This window comes from Carcharodon carcharias, chromosome 11 (assembly GCF_017639515.1).
Source record: "Carcharodon carcharias isolate sCarCar2 chromosome 11, sCarCar2.pri, whole genome shotgun sequence".
NCBI lineage: Eukaryota > Metazoa > Chordata > Chondrichthyes > Lamniformes > Lamnidae > Carcharodon > Carcharodon carcharias.
This window is the reverse complement of record NC_054477.1, coordinates 54,772,825-54,794,937: the sequence shown is the minus strand read 5'-3', so window position 1 is coordinate 54,794,937 and position 22,113 is coordinate 54,772,825. Positions and strand designations below refer to the sequence as shown.

Here is a 22,113-nt window from a genome sequence, read left to right as displayed (position 1 = left end):
TGTACATAGGTCATTAAAGGTGGCAGGGCATGTTGAGAGAGCAGTTAATAAAGCATCTTAGGATTTACTAATAGGGGCATTGAGTACAAGAGTAAAGACGTCATGTTGAACTTATATAAGGCACTAGTTAGGCCTTATCTGGAATACTGCGTCCAGTTCTGGGCACCGTACTTAAGGAAGGATGGAAAGGCTTTGGAAAGAGTTCAGAGGAGATTCACAAGAATGATTCCTGAGATGAAGAACTGTATCTATGAGAATAGATTGTAGAGGTTGGGACTGTTTTCCTTGGAGAAAAGAAGGCTGAGAGGAAACTTGATGGAGGTATTCAAGAACCTGAAGGTTATGGACAGGGTAAATAGTGAGAAACTGTTCCTACTCAAGAGAACATCAAGAACTAGAGGAAACAGAGTCAAATTAATTGGCAAAAGTAGTAAATGTGATGTGAGGAAAAATATTTTCACCCAGAGGATGGTTGTAGTCTGGAACAAACTTCCTGAAAGGGTGGTGGAGGCAGGTTTAATCGAGGTATTCAAAACAGAATTAGATTGCTACCTGAAAAGAGAGAATGGTCAAGGTTATGGGGATAAGGCAGGGGAGTGGGTCTAGATGGAATGTTTTTTCAGAAAGCCACTGCAGACTCGATGGGCCAAATGGCCTCCTCCTGCAAGATACTGTGATACTGTGATATTATCTCTTCAGTTCAAACCGGGTCTCTTTAAGTTCTGGACAGGACATCTGCAATCACATTTGATTTCCTGGCAATGTGGGTGATTGATTTTTAGGTGGTACGGTTGAAGAAGCAAACTCCAACAGAGTAACCTAGCATTCTGTGTCTTAATTTTTTCCACATCGATGAAAGATCAGTATGTACTGATTGTGGTCAGTATGTACTGTGGTCTCTCTGCATCCATTTTGGACATGTATCTCAAAGCGTTTGAGAGTTAGTGATAAACCGAGGGTTTCCTTCTCCACTGTGGAGAATCATTTCTGATGCTTGCCTAGTTTGTTGGAGAAGTACCCAATTGGTCTCTCTATCCCTGATTCATCTTCCTGGAGGAGGACGGCCCCTACCCTGACATCACTCACTTCGGTGTCTACTTTAAATGCTCGGTTACAGTCCAGAGCTGCAAGCACACGCTCGCCTATTAAAATGGCTTTCGGCTTTCTGGCAATTCTTAGTCCATACTACCTTTGCTTTTTTTCTGAAGTCGGTCTGTCAGCGGGGCGGCTGTTGTACTGAAGTTTGGGATGCACATGTAGTTGAACCCACACATCCCCAAGAACCTCATTATTTCCTGTTTCATTGTGGGAATGGGGAACTGTGCTACTGCTTGTACCTTTGCGGCTCTGGGCGGTACTCGTAGTACTTGACCTTGACCCATTACATGTGCTAGGTATGTCACATGAGTCTCAGCAAACTTGCTTATTGCGAGATTGACCACTAGGTGAGCTGACTGTACTTTCTGGAAGAGGGCTTCCAGTTTTTCTAAGTGAGTTTCCTGGGTGTCACCGGACACTAGGAGGTCATCCAGGTACACCACGCAATTGGGTAAACCTGCCACTACCTAGTTCATCAGTCTTTGGAAGGTGGTTGAGGCATTTTGGTATCCAAATGGCATTACTCAACATTGGTGCAACCCATCTGGAGTTACAATGGTGAAGACCCTCATGCGGGCAGTCAAAGGAACCTACCAGTATCCCTTGAGTAAATCTATCTTGGTAATGTAGGCTGCCTTACCTGGCCTATCTGTGCATTCTTCCAGGTGGGCTATCAGTTGGCATCAGTTCTAGCCGCTGTATTAACCTTTTGGCAGTCAATGCAGAGTCTTGTGGAGCCATCCAGCTTGGGCACAAACACAACTGGGGAGCTCCAGCTAGGACTGCTAGGCTTTATTAGTTGGTGCTCCAGCATGTAGTTAATCTCGTCCAGAACCTGGGCCAGTTTTTCTGGGCTTAGATGACAGGGATATTGCCTATGGGAGGGGCCTCTCCCAGATCCACATCATGTAGAGCTGTGTGGTGCAGCCCGGTTTGTCTCTGCATAAGGCTTTAAATGCAGTGAACAGCCTCATCAAGTCTGCTCACTGTTCTTCACTTAGGCGGATGAATAAGGAGTCTAAGTTCGCTAGTATCTCTGTGTTGGTTAGTCGAGTAGTAGGGGGTTCAATGTGGCCCTCACCCACACACCCCCCAATTCCTCCCCACTGCTACACTCATCCTCTAGGTCTTTGGCAACGGGACAGACCATTACCTGCTTGTCAGCTGCTTGGCTGTGATATAGCTTTATCATGTTGATGTGACACAGCCTTTGCTCCTTCCTTTGATCTGAGATCCCAATTAGATAGTTTACTACCCCGAGCTACTTTGCTACTTTGTACGGAGCACTGAACCTGGCTTTTATGGGTTCACCTGGTAGGAGCACTAACACATCGTTTCCTGGCTGAAAGGTTCAGGCTTTGGCATGTTTGCCTGCTGTTTTTCATAGCCCTCTGGGAGATCTTTAAGTGTTCTCAGGCCACATCACAGAATCTCAATGAGTCACTCCCGGAACACTGTTACATTGTCTAACATGGAGAGTTCCTCCTTCTGTTCTAAAAACTTCTTGATTAGTTTCAGAGGATCTCGCACTCAGTGCCCATAAACTAATTCAAACCATTGGGCTCATTAGGTGAGTCCCTGGTAGCAAACAGAAGAAAACCTTTTCTTTACTCCAGTCATGGGGTTACTCGTTGCAGTTTGTACTGATTATTGTTTTTAGTGTGTGGTGGTACCGTTCTAGTGCCCCCTGAGACTGCGGGTGATACACTGAGGGCTGCAGCTGGGTCACACCCAGGTTACCCATGACTTCCTGGAATATTTTGGACATGAAATTTAAGCCCTGATCCAACTGGATCCCGTGGGCAGCCCATACCTGGTAAAGAGTTGGGTTAATTCCCCCACTGTTTTGGCAGATATGGTTCTTCAGAGAACAGGCAATAGGCAGTAAAGACCATAAGACCATAAGACCATAAGACATAGTCTTTTTAAAACTTTCCCAATTCTTTGGCTTACTACTAATTGTTGCAACGTTGTATGTTTTTTCTTTCAATTTGTACTATTCTTAACTTCCTTGGTTAACCGCGGTTGGTTCATCTACTTCCTGGAATCCTTCTTCCTCACTGGGATATATCTTTGTTGAGAGTCATGAACTATTTTCTTAAACGCCTGCCATTGTTCATCAACCATCTTTCCTGCTAACCTCCTTTCTCAATCTACTCCAGCCAACTCTGCCCTCATTCCTTTGTAATTACCCTTATTTAAGTTTAGCACAGTTGTTTCCTCACTCTCAAACTGAATGTTAAATTCTACTATGTTATGGTCATTGTTTCCTAGGGGATCCTTTGCTCTGAGATCATTTATTAAACCTGCCTCATTACACATTGTCAGGTCCAAAATAGCTCGATCCCTGGTTGTGTCCACAACATATTGTTCTAGGAAACTGAACTGAATACACTCTATGGAGCAGATTTTTCCAATTGGCATGCGGGGGTGGGCCCGACATGCTGGAACGTAAAATGACGAGCGATGACATCGGGTGTGCATCCCGACATCATTGCGCTGTTTCGCGATATTTCATTCAACGGGTGCACGCCGGAGTCAGCTGTGCGCCTACCAATAATTGATAGGCCTATTAAAGCCATTAAACAGGTAATTAAATGAATGCTATGCTGCCCGTCGAACCTAAGGGTTGGCGGGCGGGCGAAAAGGCCAAGCAGCCTTTACATATTTTAGGAAACCTCATCCACAAGCGGGATGAGGTTTCCTAAAGCTAATAATGATTACATAAAAAACTTTTTCTAAAAAGTCAAAACATGTCCCATCTCATGTGACACAGTCAATCAAATTGAAATGCTCTTTTGCGCGCATAAGTGAAAGAGCGTTGGACCCGACTGTCCCTCCTCCCGCCCACCCACACAGGTAGCACTTGCTACCGCTCACATATTACTCTGTCCTTTAAGGCCTGCCCATGTAGAATGGTGGTGCGCAGCCGATCGCGGGAGGCAGTCAGGTTCCCAACTGCCCCCACCTGCCCCTGCCGAGCCCGCCGGACCAATGAAAAATCCTGGCCATGAATTCTTACTTGTGGCTACCTCTGCCGATTTGATTTTCCCAAGCTAGATGAAGATTAAGGCACTCATGATTAATGTACTTCCTTTTTGCATGCTCTCATTATCTCCTGATTTATTCTCTGTCCTACAGTATAGCTACTGCCAGGGGGCCTATAGACTACTCCCACCAGTGTCTTCTTTGCCTTGCTTTTTCTTATCTCCACTTATATGGATTCTACATCTTCTGATCCAAGATCATTTCTTGCTAACTTATTCCATTCTCGTACTAACAAAGCTACCCCACCACCCTTCTCTTCCTGCCTGTCCTTTCAAAAAGTCACATACCCCTGAATATTTGGTTTGCAGCTTTGATCTCCTTGTAACCATGTCTCCATAATGGCTATAAGATCATACCCTTTAACCTCTATTTGTGCTGTTAATTCATTTATTTTGTTCCAAATACTACATTCATTTAAGTAAAGAGCCATTAATTTTGCCTTTTTACCAAGTTTTCCCCCTTTGACCCTATTTGCTACTTTTGTTTTATGTTTGTACACTCTGTCCCTTCCTGTCACACTCTAGGTATCATTACCCAAGTAGCTACCCTACAATGATGCCATATCCTTTTGCTTTGGAAGCCTATGTACCCCCTCTCCAGAACCCTCCCCCAGCCCCTGCATTTAGTTTAAAGCCCTCTCTACAGGTCTAGTTATTCAATTCGCCAGGACACTGGTTCCAGCACGGTTCAAGTGAAGACTGTCCCACCGGAACAGCTCCCTTTTACCCCAGTACTGGTGCCAGTGCCCCATGAACTGAAACCCATTCCTCCCACACCAATATTTGACCCATGCATTTAACTCCTTGACTATATTTACCCTATGCCAGTTTACCCGTGGCTTAGGTAGCAATCCCAAGATTATTACCTTGGAGGTTCTACTTTTTAATTTAGCTCCTAGCTGTTCAAATTCTTTCAGCAGAACCTCCTTTCTAGTCCTATCAATGTTGTTGGTACCAACATGGATGATGACAACCGGATCCCTCCACTCCCGCTCCAACTTCCTCTCCAGCCCTGAGGAGATGTCCTTAACCCTGGGCAGGCAACACAGCCTTCAGGACTCATGCCTACAGCTGCAGAGAACAGTATGTCTCCCCCTAATTATACTGTCCCCTACCACTACTACATTCCTATTTCCTGCCCCCACTTGAATGGCTCCCTGTATCACAGTGCCATAATCAGTTTGCACATCCTCCCTGCTGTACCCGCTCTCATCCACACAAGTTTGCAAGAACCTCATAACTGTTGGACAGTTGCAGGGGCCAAGACTCCTCAACCGCTACCCCCTGGGTCCCCATACCAGCCTCACCTGCAGTCACACTCTCCTGTCCCTGATCACAGACCAAATTGGAATTAACAAATCTGAGGAGTGTGATTGTCTCCTGGAGCATGGGGCCAAGTACCTTTCCCCCTCTCTGATGTGGTGCAATGTCTGCAGCTCGGATCAACTCGGATCCAAAGTTCCTCGAGATGCATATACTTACAAAGATGTGTTCGCTTTGGATCACCTTGGTATTCAGCAGCTCCCATATGCTGCAGCAGCAACACATAACCCATCCTGCCATCACTATCATATTTAATTTAATTTATTAATTAATTACTCTAGTACCCAGGCTCTTTACACTTTATTGTAATTAACTTTTTTTACACCAGTATCGATCTTATACTTAACAAGTTATTTTTAAGAAACAAAAGATAAACAGACTAGAGACCTAAACACCAACTAAAGACCTTACTTTTGCTTTAAAGACTTGAAATACTCACAAATCCTACTCACCAATCAGCTGCTTTCCCTGCACTCGCATCACATTGTGGTTCATAACATCACTCTGCCACTGGCCTCACTGAACTCTCCTCGCTCTTTTTTAAATGAACTCTTCCTGCTCTTATTAAAATGAAGTCTCCCGCTCTTTTTCAAATGAAGTCTCCCCACTCTCTTTTAAATAAAATCTCCTTGCTGTCCACATTCTTTTTTAAATGAAGTCTCTCCACACTCCACGCTCTCTTTAAAATGAAGTTTCCTCATTCTCTGCGATTTTCTGAAAAGTAAAGCCTCCCTGCTTTCCACGGTCTTTAAAATAAAGTCTCCCTGCTATGCTCATGAGCTTTTCCTGAAAGCTTAATTTGCAGTAATAGGGACCAGTGTTTGACTGCCCACATTCACTGCTGTGCTAACCACTCGAAAGAGATAAAGAAGCTTCCACCTCTGCTTCATCAGGTTTAGGGATTAAATGAGCAAACCAGATTGCCTCAGCCCTTATGTCTAATCTAGTGGTGTCTTCAAGGACATAGTAGGATCCCTGACCCTCAGCTCGAGCTGTTTTAGCTTAAACTCCCTTTTCCTCTCTCTGTCCTGAAATTCTCCCTCTACTCTCTGTGCCCTTTCTTGTCTTTCCTCTTTCTCTCTTTCCCTTTCCCTTTCCTCTTTCTCTCTCTCCCTTACTCTTTCCTTTTGTTTTTCTTGAAATTCTAATTTCCACTACTCTAATTTTAATCTCTCCACCATTACTCTATCCAGTTCATCATCCTCAATTTCCACCCATAGACCATTAGCCACCCCCTTTAAAATTTGGGTTTTCAGGCTTTCAGGCGAAATTCTAATCCTAAGTGCCTCGGTAGCTCTTTTAAATCTTCAAGGGACATAACTGTTAAATTTTCATAACTAATGCCTCTTCCATCCATTAAAAACACTAGTGGATATGTTTACACTTTCGTAGGGCAGAGTCAAGAAAACCATTTTGCCTTTTCTAAAATTGGTTTCAAAGGAATAATTACTTTCCCCACTCTAATTCTTTTGTTTTGTCTGTGGGAAAAATTCTGGGACCGAGCCCCCAATTTGCTCTGACCAGTCCCCCGGCAGGGTGTTCCAATTTGTTAACTTCCCGAAAGGGACCCCAATTTTGTTATGCCCCTGGGTGAGGAGAAATGAGCTGGTTGCCTTCTTAATTCAACCCCCTCGGTTGAACACAATTAGGTTAATTTAAAAGGGATCCCTTCCCCCCATGAATATCTTTTCCCAGTCCAAATATGTTTCTTTCTTAGAAGAAGCCAATTTAACTGGGCTTTCTTGAGTCAAAGAAAGAGTTATTTTATTAGTTACTAAAACCTGAGAAAAATAATAAAAATGCAACACAAATACACACAGATCAGAAATGAGAAGTTAAGAATCCAAATGAAAGTTAAAACAAAACATGCAAATTTGTCTTTGGCTTGTCCTTGAGGCATAGATGGCAGTATGTTATGGCTGTTAAGTTGGGTGGTCCTGGTAGAACTGACTTTGGTAGTTTCACAGTTGGTTTGGAGACTCTTGGTTCTGCAGGGTAGCTGAAGACACTGCCCTATTTCCTTTTGATTGTGGCTTCTGCTGAGCCTTGCCTCCAGCAACACAGAGAGAGAGAGAGTTCACCTGCATCTGCAGAGGTGACTAGTTGGTCTTCTTGTGATGTCACTCTCACAGTACACCAGAACACACTGCACTGCTCTGCAGCTAGCTTTTTAACCCATTTTTTCTTGTGCATTGCTGGAGAGGAAATAGTCATCTTGCATTCATATCAGAACTATTTACACATTCTGAGATGTAAATTAATCAGAGATGTATTTTTGGGTGATTGCTGAGATGTGCAAATCAGTCTTTTATCACCACAACCACAGGAGATCAAAGTTCAGTCTTTTGCATCTTTCCTATTTCACTTCCAAGTATTTCTGCTTGAAGGAGGCCATGAGACCTTTTCAGACGTGACATTCCATGCTCACTTAGGACAGGACTGTCAGTATAATCCACATTGGAATTTTACAGAAAATGGTCACTTTACATGATCAGCCATCCTGTGCTCAGTGCCATTGCTTGTATTTCTTTAAAAAAAACACACGTCTTCCTTATTAAGTTCAATATACCCGTAAGTAATTTGCGGCTGTAATCTGCTTTTCATGATAATATTCTCAACACTTCCTGTTCGAATATTAAAGCGCTGTTTCTTCACAGCTCCTGCAATCTTGTTCTATTTTAGTTTCTTATCTGTCCATGAAGAAAACTATTATCTGGCTGCTCAATGCTAAGATCATTGTGAGAAGATTTGCTATCTTTGCCATTCCTGTCAAAGTCATAAATGGGCTCCAAATTTTACTAGAAAACATGAATGGAGGAAATCCTAGTGTCACTGACTCCTAACAATTAGAGGAAATCTTTTCCGAGGCCTGAATTTTACCTTTGGCGGGCACACCTGATCGGTGGGGCTGGGAGTGGTCGAGAAACAGACTGCCGACCGCGATCGGCCCCCAAACGCAATTTCACGCTGGCTGGCCAATTAACGGCCAGTTAGGGTGAAATGTGCGCTGAAATGCTCAGCGTTGGTGTGGTGGGGACAGGAAGCAGGTGGGCGATGATGTCACTGCGGGTGAGTGCTGCAAAAAAGCTCCCAGAAGGCAGACAGCTGCATCAGGGAGCTGCACCAGAAAATCAGCAAATAAAGGTTTTGAAATCTGAAAAGAATGTCCACGCATCACAATCAATCACCTGAAAATAAAGCTGATAAAAATGCTGCCCACAGATATTTAGTTTTAATTTTATTTCATAACGGAAATTTCATCCCGCCCTTGGATGAGGTTTGATGAAAAATGCAAAGTCAGCCTGGCTGATTGGCCCATTCAGCAACCATAAAGTTGGACAGGCCCAGAAAAATCAGAGACAATTGTCCCTTTCATGGGCTTAATTTCCCTCTTAATTGTCAGCAGCCGCGCTTCCAACATTTGCGCATGCCTTCCGAGCGAAATATCCTGTGAGTGCACGATGACGTCGGGATGCTCACTCATCATTTTCTCGCGTGATTTTATGCCCGGTTGGGTCAGGCATGCACCCACCCGCCCGCAGGGCGTAAAATTCTGCCCCTAGTTTTCAGCTATACAACAATGATGTAGGAAAACATTTGCTTTTGTGTTAATCACAGAGATGAAACTCAAAGTAGAATCATCCTTCCAATGGATCTCAGTCAGCAGCAAAGTAACTCTTTATTAAATCATTGTTATAGTGTGCCTTTAAGAGGAAGAACATATGTCTGTATACATCACTAAAAGGGAAATAATGTATGTGTTGTGTGTTCTGGTTTGAGTTTTACTTTTACTGCAAGCAGCAGAGTAGACAACAACTCCTGGGGCAGAATTTTCTCATCACCGTGCGAGGGCGGACCCCACACCCCAATGCATAAAATGACGCGTGGTGACATGGGCGTGCATCCCGATGTCAACGTGCATCATACCAATCTTTCGTTCGGCAGACACACACTGGAGTCGGCTGCGTGCACACCGAACTGTCAAAGGCCTGTTAAGGCCACTAATACAGCAATTAACCAAATTGACAGGGCTGCCTGTCCAGCCTTAAGGTTGGCGGGCAGACGAAGAGCCCAAGCGGCCTTCACATTTTTCATGAAAGCTCATCCACGGGAGGGATGAGGTTGAATGAAAGGTTTAATAATTAAGTAAATATTTTTTCCACATTTCATAAGCATGTCCCAGCTCATGCGGCACTGTCACATGAGAGGACATGTCTAAATAAGTTTCATCTGTCTTTATTAAAAACTTTCATTCCAAACTTAATCTCCATGTCTCAGGGAGATTTCTGGGCTCTTTCGCGCTCATGTGCGGAAGAGCACAGACCCCAACTCTCCCTCCTCCCCCCACCCACACAGGTAGCACTAACATACATTCATCCAATCCTCAAATCTTTCTTTTCACTCTATTGGTTCTGATCTATTGAAGTTTGAATTGTTGCTCCTATGTAGGTTTTAAATTCTGCACCGAGCATCCACAATCACATTATTTCTCCCTGCAATGTGGGTAATTTTTAAGTGATATGGTTGAAGGAACAAACACCATTTTTCGTTTTGAATTTTACCACAAAGGTTAGGGGATTGTGGTCTGTCTAGACTGTGGTCTCTGTGTAGCCATTTCTAAATTATATCTCAATATATGGAGAAGTAGGCGCTGCTAAGACAGGTCGGGGACCGCAAGGGTGCCCTAACACAAAGGCGCCACCCAGAGGCATAGATTTAAATTATAAATTCTGAGGGGCAAAGCGGTTAGGCTCCTCAAAGAGGAGGGGAAATCCCTCTAGTGGATTGCTTAACCTAAAGGTGCAGCCTTTCCTGGCCATGCCCCTGCTTTGGAGCATGGAGCTTCAGGCCCCGTGGTAGGCCGCATCCATTGAGCTGGCACATGTGTGGGGCGGGGTTAGGGGGGTGGCTACTCCGCTGGTGGCAAAATGCTGGTATGCCCGCAAAATCAGATCTAATTGGGTCCGTGATTAGTTCAATTGGATGGCTGCCTCTGGGAGCAGGCCTCAGGTCCTGCTCCGAGCCCTTCCACAGGAAAATTCCATAATGGTGGGAATGTGGCAGGTGGTAGACTAATTAATGGAAGGCAGAGAGCTGGGATAAGGTGGGCATTTTCAGGATGGCAGCCTGTAACAAGTGGAGTGCCACAGGGATCAGTGCTGGGGCCACAATTATTTACAATATATATTAATGACTTGGATGAAGGAAATGAATGTACTATCGCCAAGTTTGCGGATGACACAAAAATAGGTGAGAAGGCAAATGGTGAAGATGACACAAGGAGTCTACAGAGGGGTATACACAGGTTAAGGGAGTGGGCAAAAACTTGGCAGATGGAATATAATGTGGGAAAATGTGAGGTTATGTATTTTGGCAGGAAGAATAGAGGAGCTGAATATTATTTAAATGGTGAAAGACTGCAGAAAGCAGCAGCACAGAGGGATTGGGGGTCCTCGTGCACGAATCCCAAAAAGCTAGCAAACGTTCAGCAGCTAATAGAGAAGGTAAATGGAATGTTGGCCTTTACTTCAAAAGGAGTGAAGTATAAAAATGGGGAAGTCTTGCTAAAACAATACAAGGCACTAGTTAGATCACACCTAGAATACAATTTTGGTCCCCTTATCTAAGGAAAGATACACTGGCATTGGAGGCAGTCCAGAGAAAGTTCACTCAGTTGATCCCTGGTATGGAGGGATTTTCTTATGAGGAGAGGTTGAGTAGGTTGAGTAGATTGGGCCTGTACTCATTGGAGTTTAGAAGAATGTGACGTGACCTTATTGAAATATATACGATTCTTAGGGGGCTTTACAGAGTAGATGCTGAAAGGTTGTTTCCCCTTGTGGGAGGGCCTAGGATCAGAGGGCATAATCTCAGAGTAAGGGGTTGCACATTTAAGACAGAGATAAGGAGAAATTTCTTCTCTCAGAGGGTAGCGAATCTGTGGAATTCTTTACTCCTGTAAAGAGGGCTGTAGAGGCTGGGTCATTAAGTATATTCAAGGCGAGGTAGACAGATTTTTAATCAGTAAGGGAATCAAGGGTTATGGGGAAAAGGCAGGAAAGTGGAGTTGAGGATTATCAGATCAGCCATGATCTCATTGAATGGTGGAGCAGACTCGATGGGCCGAATGGCCTACTTCTGCTCCTGTGTCTTATAGTATTATTGTCTTAACTCAGCCCAAAGTCTGCAAAGATGGTTTTACTTGGACATTCATGGAATTCCCATATTTAAATATTTAATTCTAGCACTTTCTAGTACTGAAAAATGTTGTCACCAAAATTACAAGACAACCATCCTAAAATTAAGCAAGTTGCAAAAAGGATGCTGAAACATTAATCTCATTAACCCAAAGTTAAAGTCCACTTTCAAAATTACAGCAGGTATGACTTTAAATGTTATTTTGCTATCAGATCCGAATGGAATTGACTCATTGTCCATTTAATGTTGTGAACTGAATGAAGAGCCCACACTCAACAAAAATAAAGAATTGTGCCCATGCTGGTTGCATTTCATTACCATGTATTAGCATACTTAAGTTCACAGTTGCTGCTGCTTCTAACTTCGCCAAAGACCTCTTTCATTTCTTCTCTGACTCTTCCTTTCTATTTCTGTTTCTACCTGATGGCATTGTTTCTAATTTATGCCTCCAAACCTACGCTGTCCTATGTCACCTCTTCAAATCTTTCACTCCCAACATACAACTTATCCCATTTGGAAATTTACATCCCGAAGAATGGCAACTCCTCTTTCAAACTGAAGCCTTTTAGACCATGTGTCAGTACTTTTGAAACTTGGGGAAAACTAATGTTAACTTCCAGATTGTTCATCCTCTGAAAGTTTGAACCAAATTCACATTCAACAGATTGTGTTTTGATCAACAATTTTGTTTTATGCATTTGTATTTCTCTCATATTAGAGAATGGCAACATAGTGAATATGTAACTGGCCTAGTAATCCAGCAGCCTAGACTAACAGTCTGGAGTCACAAGTTTAAACTCCACCATGTAGCATAAATTAATCAGGAATAAAAAGTTAGCATAAATAATGGCGGCCATGAAATTACCATCTGTTTCATTATTGTCCTTTCTGAAAGGAAATCTGCTATCCTTATACTGTCTAAGTAGACAGCCCAGAAATTGCAACTAAACAAACTATGTGAGTTGGCTGAACGGTGGCAGATGAGCTTCTCACAGAGGAAGGAAAAATAAGCAAATACAAAATCCTTTTAACGCATTTGAATAGGAGAGAATGCAGTAGGAAGAAACCTAGAAGTCTTAGTAAATCCAACGCTCAACATGTCCAGTCAATGCAGAACAGCAATGAAAAACGTCAATAAAATGTTGAGCTACATAACCAAAGCAGTAGAATACAAGTCAGAGAAAGTCAAAATCAAACTGTACACACCACACCATGAATACTGGTTTTACCTTTCCCAGTTCTGATATATGGTCACAGACCTGAAACATTGGGCTGAATATGCTGGAGACAAGGTCCCTGTACCCCAACGTAAATGTCAGGGGTGATCCTGCGCCCACTAGGCCAGCTCACCTCACAGCCATTTAACAGCCTCCTAGCCATTAAATGGCTTGAGGCGGGCCTCCAACCTCCATTGGGGAACAAGTCCTGCCTCTGACAGCGGTTAGCCCAAGAGTTGCTGGCCAATCAAATTGCCAGCTGCTCACTGGTCCCAGCAGCAGCACTGGGATTTCTTGCGCCTGCTGAGGCTGCAATATCCCAGAGGGATGCATGCTGCAATGGAGCCGAACTGTAAGTCCAGGGTCTTGTTGGGGCCATTCCAGTTAACTGCCAGTCACCATCACTGGTGCATTCTCCATGGCAATACCACTTTCCAACCAATCAGCACCCTCTACACATTGAGTATAAATTGTTGTTTTCCCCTCGTATTGGTTTTCTTGCAAGTGTCCTGACGAGTGCAATATGCAAAGTTTAGACGTCGCTTTTTTCAGCAATATTCCAGTAACTATTAATACTTATTTAGATGAGCATCAAGCATGAAAGATCTGAGAAGAGGCAGTTTTGGTAGGTACCTATGATATCTCACACAGACAGTTAGGTGTAGGGAATAGTCATATGGGAATCAACAGGAAAACTGGAGGAACAGGAAAGAGTCTAGCTTGATGGAGAAGGCAGAAAATGTTCCAGTCAAGAAAAATGATAGTGTAAAGAAGAAAAGGGGTGAAAACACACCAATATGCCTTTATTGCCATAAGACAGAACATCCCAAAGCCTACTATTGGAAACTAAACGATAAATCACTGACTGTAGTAGGAACGCATCAGGAATGCTCAGAAAAGGCGATACCAGAAAAAGGAATGGGAAAGCAGTGGTACTGGTGAAATGTGTTCCCTCAGAACCTACTAGGAAGGGGGATATGGCTCAGTATAATCAAGAGAATTCTTCCTCAACTGCTGCTAAAGAGAGTCAGGCTATTGGAGGTTCTGGATGCTTTGTCAAAGTAAACAAATTAAAATTAAAATTTTGAGAGACACTGTAGCAAATCAGTCTTTGATGGTGGCTGATGATGCAATTTGTATTCCAGATAGTTTGATGAAGGAACAGCTATGAACAGGAGATATTCATGGAATTTATAAACCAGCTCCTTCGTGTAAAGTAAATTTACAAAGTGACTTAGTAAGCAGAATTGTTACAGTGGGAATGATTCCTAGGCCATCTATTATTAAAAGTTCACCAGCAGACTCCTGTGAATGTGTTCAATAAATTTATTCCATGATTTCTAAAAAAAAATAGAAGTTAGGATCTATCAAGCCAGTTTTCACTCTGGGATCTGACATGTCCAGTATTAACATCAGGTGGGATTGTAACAGTATGGAAAAATTTTAACTGGAACACCTCTTTAAGATCAAACTAAAAAAGTAACTTTAGAAACTGAAATCTGGAGGTTCTTCTTCACCGAAATAATGACCAACACTTGAAATATAATTCTGGGAAGTATGGTGGAAGTGAAAAACCAGAAAGCATTTATGAATCAATTAGGTGCTGGAAGAGTGAGTGCAGGGTTATGCAGGATGGATGAAATAAGATGAGCTGAATGGCCTTCTTCACGTGTAAATATCTTGAGTTTGTTATTATGAATTAAGACTTCAAGAAACAGGGAATACCATCATGCATTTGATAAAGCTTTAGAATAACCAACATGTTAAAGGTTTTAAACAGTAGTTACAGAGCTGATATTATGGTGAATCATAAACATTTCAGTTATTACTTTGGTTGAAAAAAGGCCTTTAATTCACACTTGTTTATTTTTTAAGTTTAACTGGCAGACAATTTCCAATTGCAACCCCTATATTTAAGGTGAAAACCTGGTCCTTCATTTTATCTTGAGCCTCTATTGTGTTGTTGCCTTAACTGAACTGTATTTCATTTTATCTCTCCTTTTGCAGGGCCAGAAGGTGCTCTCTTTGAACATTCTGTGGAGACACCAGTTGTCAGGGCTGAACCATTCAAGCAGCTCAGGTAGGAAACAAACCCACAAATAACAAAGACTGACTTATTTTAGCCATGGGTCTCAATTTTGTTCAATTTTAACATAGTTTCAGTAAGATTGCAAGTTCAGTGCATTAATGGCAAATATGAAGGTGGTTTTAGAAAGTCTGTGATGCAGTTTGTTGATACAGTTGTCACAGCAATAGCTTTCAGATGTTTGAGCTCAACTGATGATTTGAATTTTGCAGAAGATATATTCTTTAATGTATTTTTAAACCTAAATGTATTCAAATAATTGTGCTCAATTTTTCAGTTTTGTTCAGAACTAGATTTTGCAGACAGATTTTAAAAAATAATTTATGATTAGTAAAGCTAAATGGGTATTGCCCTTAAAATATTTCAGTTGTTTTCAGGCAAATAAGAAACGTAAATCATTATCAAAATGCATCATCTTGTCACTTTCACTTGGTATCATTGTACCGAACGTGTTATAATATTCCTCTGCATCCTGTTTTTCCCCAGAATAAGAAAGAATTTGCTGAGTATTTTTCGATTTTAAAATTGTGCTCCTTTAACCGTCATGTCCCACACACAACTTTATCCCATACCACGGCAGTGAACATTATCTACTTTCAAATGCATGTAAACTCTTCAAAAGCAATGGTAACACTTTTAAAGAATAACCATAATCAATTGTGTTGCAATTTCTTTAGCAAGTGCTGTTTTGTATGTTTCCATAACTGAAATTAAGTGCACAGCCTTTCTTTTTATACCAGTAGTGCTAACAGAAATTTCTCAATCTGATCACAGTTTGTTAACTTTGATTCGCTGATAATTAACTTTGCCTACAAATCAGTCAAATGTAACAGAATAGGTAAGAAATTCAGTTTTAATTATAAATTTAAAAAACTGTAGAACCCAGTGTGAAGAACAATGGCTGAAAAGTGTCACTTCTCTCCATATCTAAAATGCCTGAATTTGAGTGTTTCCAGTACTTTATTTTTTTAAATAAAAGTAGTATAAGAAACAAATTCTGCATTCTGACATTTGATATTTCACTGAGCCAATACTCCAGGTTACTGCTGGTGGTTGATCATTGAACCTGCTTAGGTAGGTGTATCACCAGGGGCTGTGGATCTTCCCACTCATTTTCAGATAACCATGAAAGTGAATGCTTTAAAAGGAATGGTAGTCGTAGCAGCACAAGCAGCAATCAACTGTGTTTGTACTTGTTAAGCCTGAACAGTACTCCTGTGTGCATTTAGTACTCAATGAAGCCTTGGTTCTTACCAGCCTGTGGCTACGTTCACAGGGCATAGATCAGTAGAGTATATACAGGGTGAGAATGTGCACTGCATCTCAGGCAACCAACAATGCTACTTAAATAAAAACAGAAAATGCTGGAAAAACTCAGTGGGTCTGAGTTAACATTTCAAATACCTGTAACTCTTCTTCAGAGCTAAAGAGAGGGAGAAATGTAATGGAATTTACACTGTTTAAGTGGGCGGGGGGGGAGGTGGGGGTGGTGGGGTTTGCTGGTGGAGCATGTAAAGCAGGATAGAAGGTCAGCAATAAGTGGGTCTAAGGAGAGATTGACCAAGATGTAATGGATGCAAGACAAAGGGAGTGTTAATGGTGGTGGTAAAGAATAAAGAAGGTGTTGATAGTGGCATAAAGGTAAGAAAGAAGAATGTGTTAATAGCAGAACAAGGGTAAGCACTCTGTGAAAGAACAACATGGAACAAGTGACAGATGGCCCTTTTAGGTGTGGTGGGGGGAGAAGGTGGATTAAAAAGGGAGGGATAAAAAAGGATAAAACACTGAATGAATGAATAAAAATGAAAATAAGTAAATGAAAAATAGTATTAAAGTTTTAAAAAGGGATTTAACAAGGGGTGAAGATGAAGGAGAGAGTTCATCGTCTGAAGTTGTTGAACTCAATGTTAAGTCCGGAAAGCTGTAAAGTGCTGTAAAGTAAGGTGAGGTACTGTTCCTCCAGTTTATGTTGGGCTTCACTGGAACATTGCAGCAGGCCAAGGATGGACATGTGGGCATGAGAGCAGGGTGGTGTGTTGAAATGGCAAGCGACAGGAAGGTCTGGGTCATGCTTGCGAACATACTGAAGGTGTTCCCCAAAGTGATAACCCAGCCTGTGTTTGGTCTCTCCAATGTAGAGGAGACCGCATTGGGAGCAGTGAATGCAGTAGACTAAATTGAAGGAGGTGCAAGTGAAGCGCAGCTTCACCTGAAAGGACAGTTTTGGTTCTTAGACAGTGAGAAGGGAGGAGATAAAGGGGCAGGTGTTGCACCTCCTACAATTGCATGGGAATGTCCCGTGGGAATAGGGATGAGGAGTTGGGGGTGATGGAGGAGTGGATGCCAACTTCAGCATGATGCCACCACCAAACACATTTCCCCTCAACCCCCTGTCAGCATTCTCTCCATGTCACCCTAGTCCACTCCTCCATCACCCCCAATACCTCATTCCCCTTCCATGGCACCTTCCCATGCAATTGCAGGAAGTGCAACACCTGCCCCTTTACCTCCTCGCTCCTCACCATCCAAGGGCACAAATACTCCTTTCAGGTGAAGCACTGCTTCACTTGCACCTTCTTCAATTTGGTCTACTGCATTTGCTGCTCCCAGTGCGGTCTCCTCTACATTGGAGAGACCAAACGCAGACTGGGTGACCGCTTTGCGGAACACCTTCACTCAGCCCACAAGCATGACCCTAACCTTCCTGTTGCTTGCCATTTCAATACCCCATCCTGCTCTCATGCCCACATGTCCGTCCTTGGCCTGCTGCAACGTTTCAGTGAAGCCCAACGCAGACTGGAGGAACAGCACCTCATCTTCCAATTAGGCACTTTACAGCCTTCTGGACTTAACACTGAGTTCAACAACTTCAGACCATGAACTCTCTCCTCTATCTTCACTCCTTTTTAAACACTTTTTAAAATTTATTTTTATTTTTATTTACTTATTTTCATTTTTATTCATTCATTCATTGTTTTATCCTTTTTTTTATTCCTCCCTCTTTAATCCCCTTTTTAAAATCCTTTTTTCCCAATGACTGCCCCCTCCCTGCAAAAGAGCCACTGCCATGTTGTTCTTTTACAGAGTGCTTACCCTTGTTCTGCTATTAACGCATTCTTCTTTCTTACCTTTATGCCACAATCAACACCTTCTTTACTCTTTACCACCATCATTAACACTCCCTTTGTCTTGTGTCCATACATCTTGGTCAATCTCTCCTTAGACCCCACCTATCGCTGACCTTCTATGCTGCTTTATCAGCTCCACCCCCCTCCAGCCCCTTAAACAGTAAAAATTCCAACATATTTCTACTTCTCTTTAGCTCTGAAGAAGATGCATATGGACTCGGAACATTAACTCTGTTTTTCTCTCTCCACAGATGCTGTCTGACCTGTTGAGTTTTCTAGTATTTTCTGTTAATTCAGATTTCCAGCATCCGCAGTATTTTGCTTTTAACAACGCTACTTACGTGGATTCTCCAGCTTGCATTTAGAAATTCTTAAGCATGGTGATGTTGCTGTCTGTCACTTGTATAAGCAAAAAGGGAAATGTCACCAGACACATTTTCGATTTTGTATTTAGGTTACTTTACAGTGCTTACCACTTGTGAATTGCACAACTGTATTATTCTTGTTTTTTTTCACTTAGCCAGCTATGAGTTAAGGGGCAGAATTGTCTCAGATTTGTACTAAGTGTGGTAGTGGGCATAAAAAATGATGTTTTAACCGCTGGACACAATGGTGGATTGTCGCACCATCTTGTTCCCTTCCCGGCGCATCCCTCCTCATTAATAATCCATTCATGGGAAACATGCGGGATCGCTCGTGGGCAGCCTACGATTTGCCATTACCTCGGCGCTTCCACACTCCAGGCACCACATTTAAACTGCAGCCTCATGCACAATTATCAATGCTTGCAGCCCAGGAGTGCTCCAGTGGAGACATGGCCCCAAAAGCCAAGAAGCATGCAGCCACACCCCTGAGTCAGTGACACATCCTTAAAATGCCTTTTGGACGTTATAGACAATGTCCTCTACCCCTGCCCTGGCTGCAGGAGGCCCATAGTCTCATGACTCTGGCTTGGGAGGCAGTGGCAGAGGTGATCAGTGCCAATGCAGCACACAGGAGGTCACCCATCCAGAGCAGAAAAAAGATGAATGATCTCTTCTGTGCTGCCAGGGTAAGTCAACCATCTCATCATTCTCAACTCACTCACTCACAAACTCATCAAACATTCATTGGCATATCACTCAATACCAGCTCAAGGGATATCACCACTCACTCTCACACACACACCCTCACATCTCCATCTGGCCTCGTCTCCTCTGGAGACTGCGTCCTTAGCTCGTCCATGGCTCCACTCAGCACACATGCACATCTGGCATCCTTCTCATTTGGCCTAGCATTCACCTTGCTCACACTCTCTCCATCTGTCTTTATGCAGAACAAGATCGTGCACAATCAACAGGAGAGGTCCCAGACCGGGGTTGGAGTGCTGGACATCAAGGTCGTCGCGCCATTCAAGAGTTGTGCATTGCAGGTGGCCAGAAAGGATGTGGACCATTTGTGTGGCGATGGTGAGGTCGGTGTCAAACAACCACATGAGGATCCTGTACCACATCATTCCTCTGTCAATGCTGCTCTGAGTCCACTGTTCTGTGGTCAATGTGGCTGCCAAGCACTAATAATCTCCACTTTCTCTCCTAGACACAGCTGCCACGTCACCCTCAGGCAACCTTGACACCAACCTCAGCACTGAGAGCACCTCAGTTGCAGAAACTGCGGGCAGCACCATTAAAGACCTGACACAGCGCTGACCCACGCCCTCCACCAGCACAGCAACATGCACCTTGGTGGAACCAAGATGTGAAACAACCTCGGGATCACAATCTGGTGAGCACAGCACACAATCTGTTCCATGGCAGACAGAGGCAGGGACATCCTTGGTCACCGGCACTCGGAGGACTACTGGAGGCAAGGAATTTGCTGAGTCCAAGTCAGATGATGAGCTTCTGGACTCGGTCCTCAATCAGTTGTTGGAGCTGCAAAGACAATCATAGGAACATCAGGAAGGGATGTCTGGGGCACTCCTCAGATTGCAAGTGATGATGGAGGAGAATGTCCACCTCCAGTCTAAGCTGATAGCGTCAGCATGCCAATGAATCAAGGTCAACACTGGCAGGATGATAGCTGCCATGAGGACCTTGGTCCAAGAAATCAGTCCTGTGCTGCTGCATGGGCTAAACTCCATTGCGGATGCCATAGTTGGCCTCCAGCAGTGACAACGTGAAAGGGGTTCGGGGCAGCTCGATCTCACTCCAGCTTTCTCTTCTCCTCAAGCAGTCAGCCAGGAGCCCTTGGACACCCACAGGGAGGAGGATCAGCAGGTACACACCCTGGGGCCATCCACCCAGGTGATTCCAGGAGTTTCCAGCCAATCCAAATCCTCTCTTCCTGTGACCCCATCATCTCCAACTCCATAAGCCGAGGAGGCTGCACTTGAACTGCAGCAGGATACCCAAAGCAGGCCGGAGCCCTCCAAGTCTCAGTCCCCTAGAAGATGCTGCCAAAGTCATCACAGACAGCAGGGTGTAGCAGTCAGCAGGCTGCCTCCACCTTTACTGTGGATGTCAGGGAAGCACCAAGACATAGTGGCAGGGTTAGGAAGGTTAAGAAATTGTGGTTGCACAGCCTGGGCACAGGTGTTGATCATTTGTACCTAATGTTCACTATTGTAAAAAAACTTCCAAAAATGTTTCCCTGCCTATGGCTCTTGGTTATGATGAGCAGTGTTCATGTCACTCAGATGTGAAACCTTGGTTCTTGAACAAGATAAAGGCAGGTGCCTCACTCAAGGACTTCTTCCCTGTGCAGCATGTAACCTTCAGACTAAAGCCATGGTCTGGCTTCACACTCACTGGACACATTAGTGATGTCTGCACCTCGATGCTTGTCATTGCTGCCAGAATGTTGTGGGCAGACGTCACAGAGTTCCATCATTCTCTGTGTGTGCTCTCAGCACCTTTGAGGTGGGACTGGCCCCCATCTCTTCAGCATCTGTGACCTGTGATGCTGTGCTCCTGAAGGGGTCAGGTGCTGAAGGCTGCCAAAGATTCAGGTGCATTTTAAGTTTCACGGTTGCGTCTCCATGATTTGATCCTGCTCACAGCGCAAGCGAGCTGCCCTCAGCTAGACAGGAGTCAGACATTCATAGAGGCAACATGAAGATCTATAGAATGTCCTCACTGCATGTCGTCATCATCCTCCTGGAATCTTGTGATTATTCGGGCCTCCGCTGCATCTCTATGACATGGGCCTGAGCACTGAGGGTATGTGCGCTGCCATCAGCTACACAGGAGTCAAACATTCACAGATGTAAGGTGACGGTGTCAGGACTGTCCTCACTGCATCTCATCATCATCCACCATGAATCTTGCGAGTATTAGGGCCTCACGAGCGTGCCTGCCTCGTCTGGCCAGCGCAATATCCTCTTCACTGGCATCTTCGCCTTCGAGGGCCTCATCACCCTCATCTCCTTCAACGTCCTCCTCTTCTGAGGAAAAACGCAGCTCTTTAATCTCCCCCTTAGGCAGGTCCATGCCCCATTGCAGTAACAAGTTGTGCAGCACGCAGCAAGCGGCGATGATGCACAACACCCTCTGGGGACTATATTGCAGGGCTACACTGGACCTGCGGAGGCATCAAATGCCTATTATTTGCTCTGCCAAAGTCCGGATGACAGCACGAACCCTCATTGTACCGTCGCCCTGCTGCAGTCTGAGGCTGCTGCATGGGCATCATCAGCCACATCCTCCATGGGTAGCCCTTGTCCCTGAGGAGCCAACCCTGCAGCCTCTGTGGACCCCAGAAGATGTCAGGGATCTGAGGCCTGCTGAGGATGTAGGAGTCATGCACAATCCCTCAGAATTGTGCGCAGACATGTAGGATGCATTTTTGTTGGTCACACACCAGCTGAATATTCAACAAGTGGAAGCCCTTGTGGCTAAAGTAGTTGACTACTCGTTGTCACAGAGATTTGCAGGAGTTCCCCAGGGTAGTGTCCTTGGCCCAACCATCTTCAGCTGCTTCATCAATGACCTTCCTTCCAACATAAGGTCAGAAGGTGGGATGTTCACTGATGATTG

The 22,113-nt window shown here is 43.9% G+C and overlaps 1 protein-coding gene across 9 annotated transcripts in view; it reads left to right on the top strand.

The window, feature by feature from the left end:
• Positions 1-22,113, top strand: part of sgcg (sarcoglycan, gamma) — a 1,081,295-nt gene that overhangs the window by 739,990 nt on the left and 319,192 nt on the right. For all 9 annotated transcript variants that reach the window (XM_041199459.1, XM_041199458.1, XM_041199454.1 and 6 more), the window contains one exon: positions 14,891-14,963. In XM_041199459.1, coding sequence (XP_041055393.1) covers positions 14,891-14,963 — 73 coding nt within the window. The remainder of the gene's footprint in view (positions 1-14,890; positions 14,964-22,113) is intronic.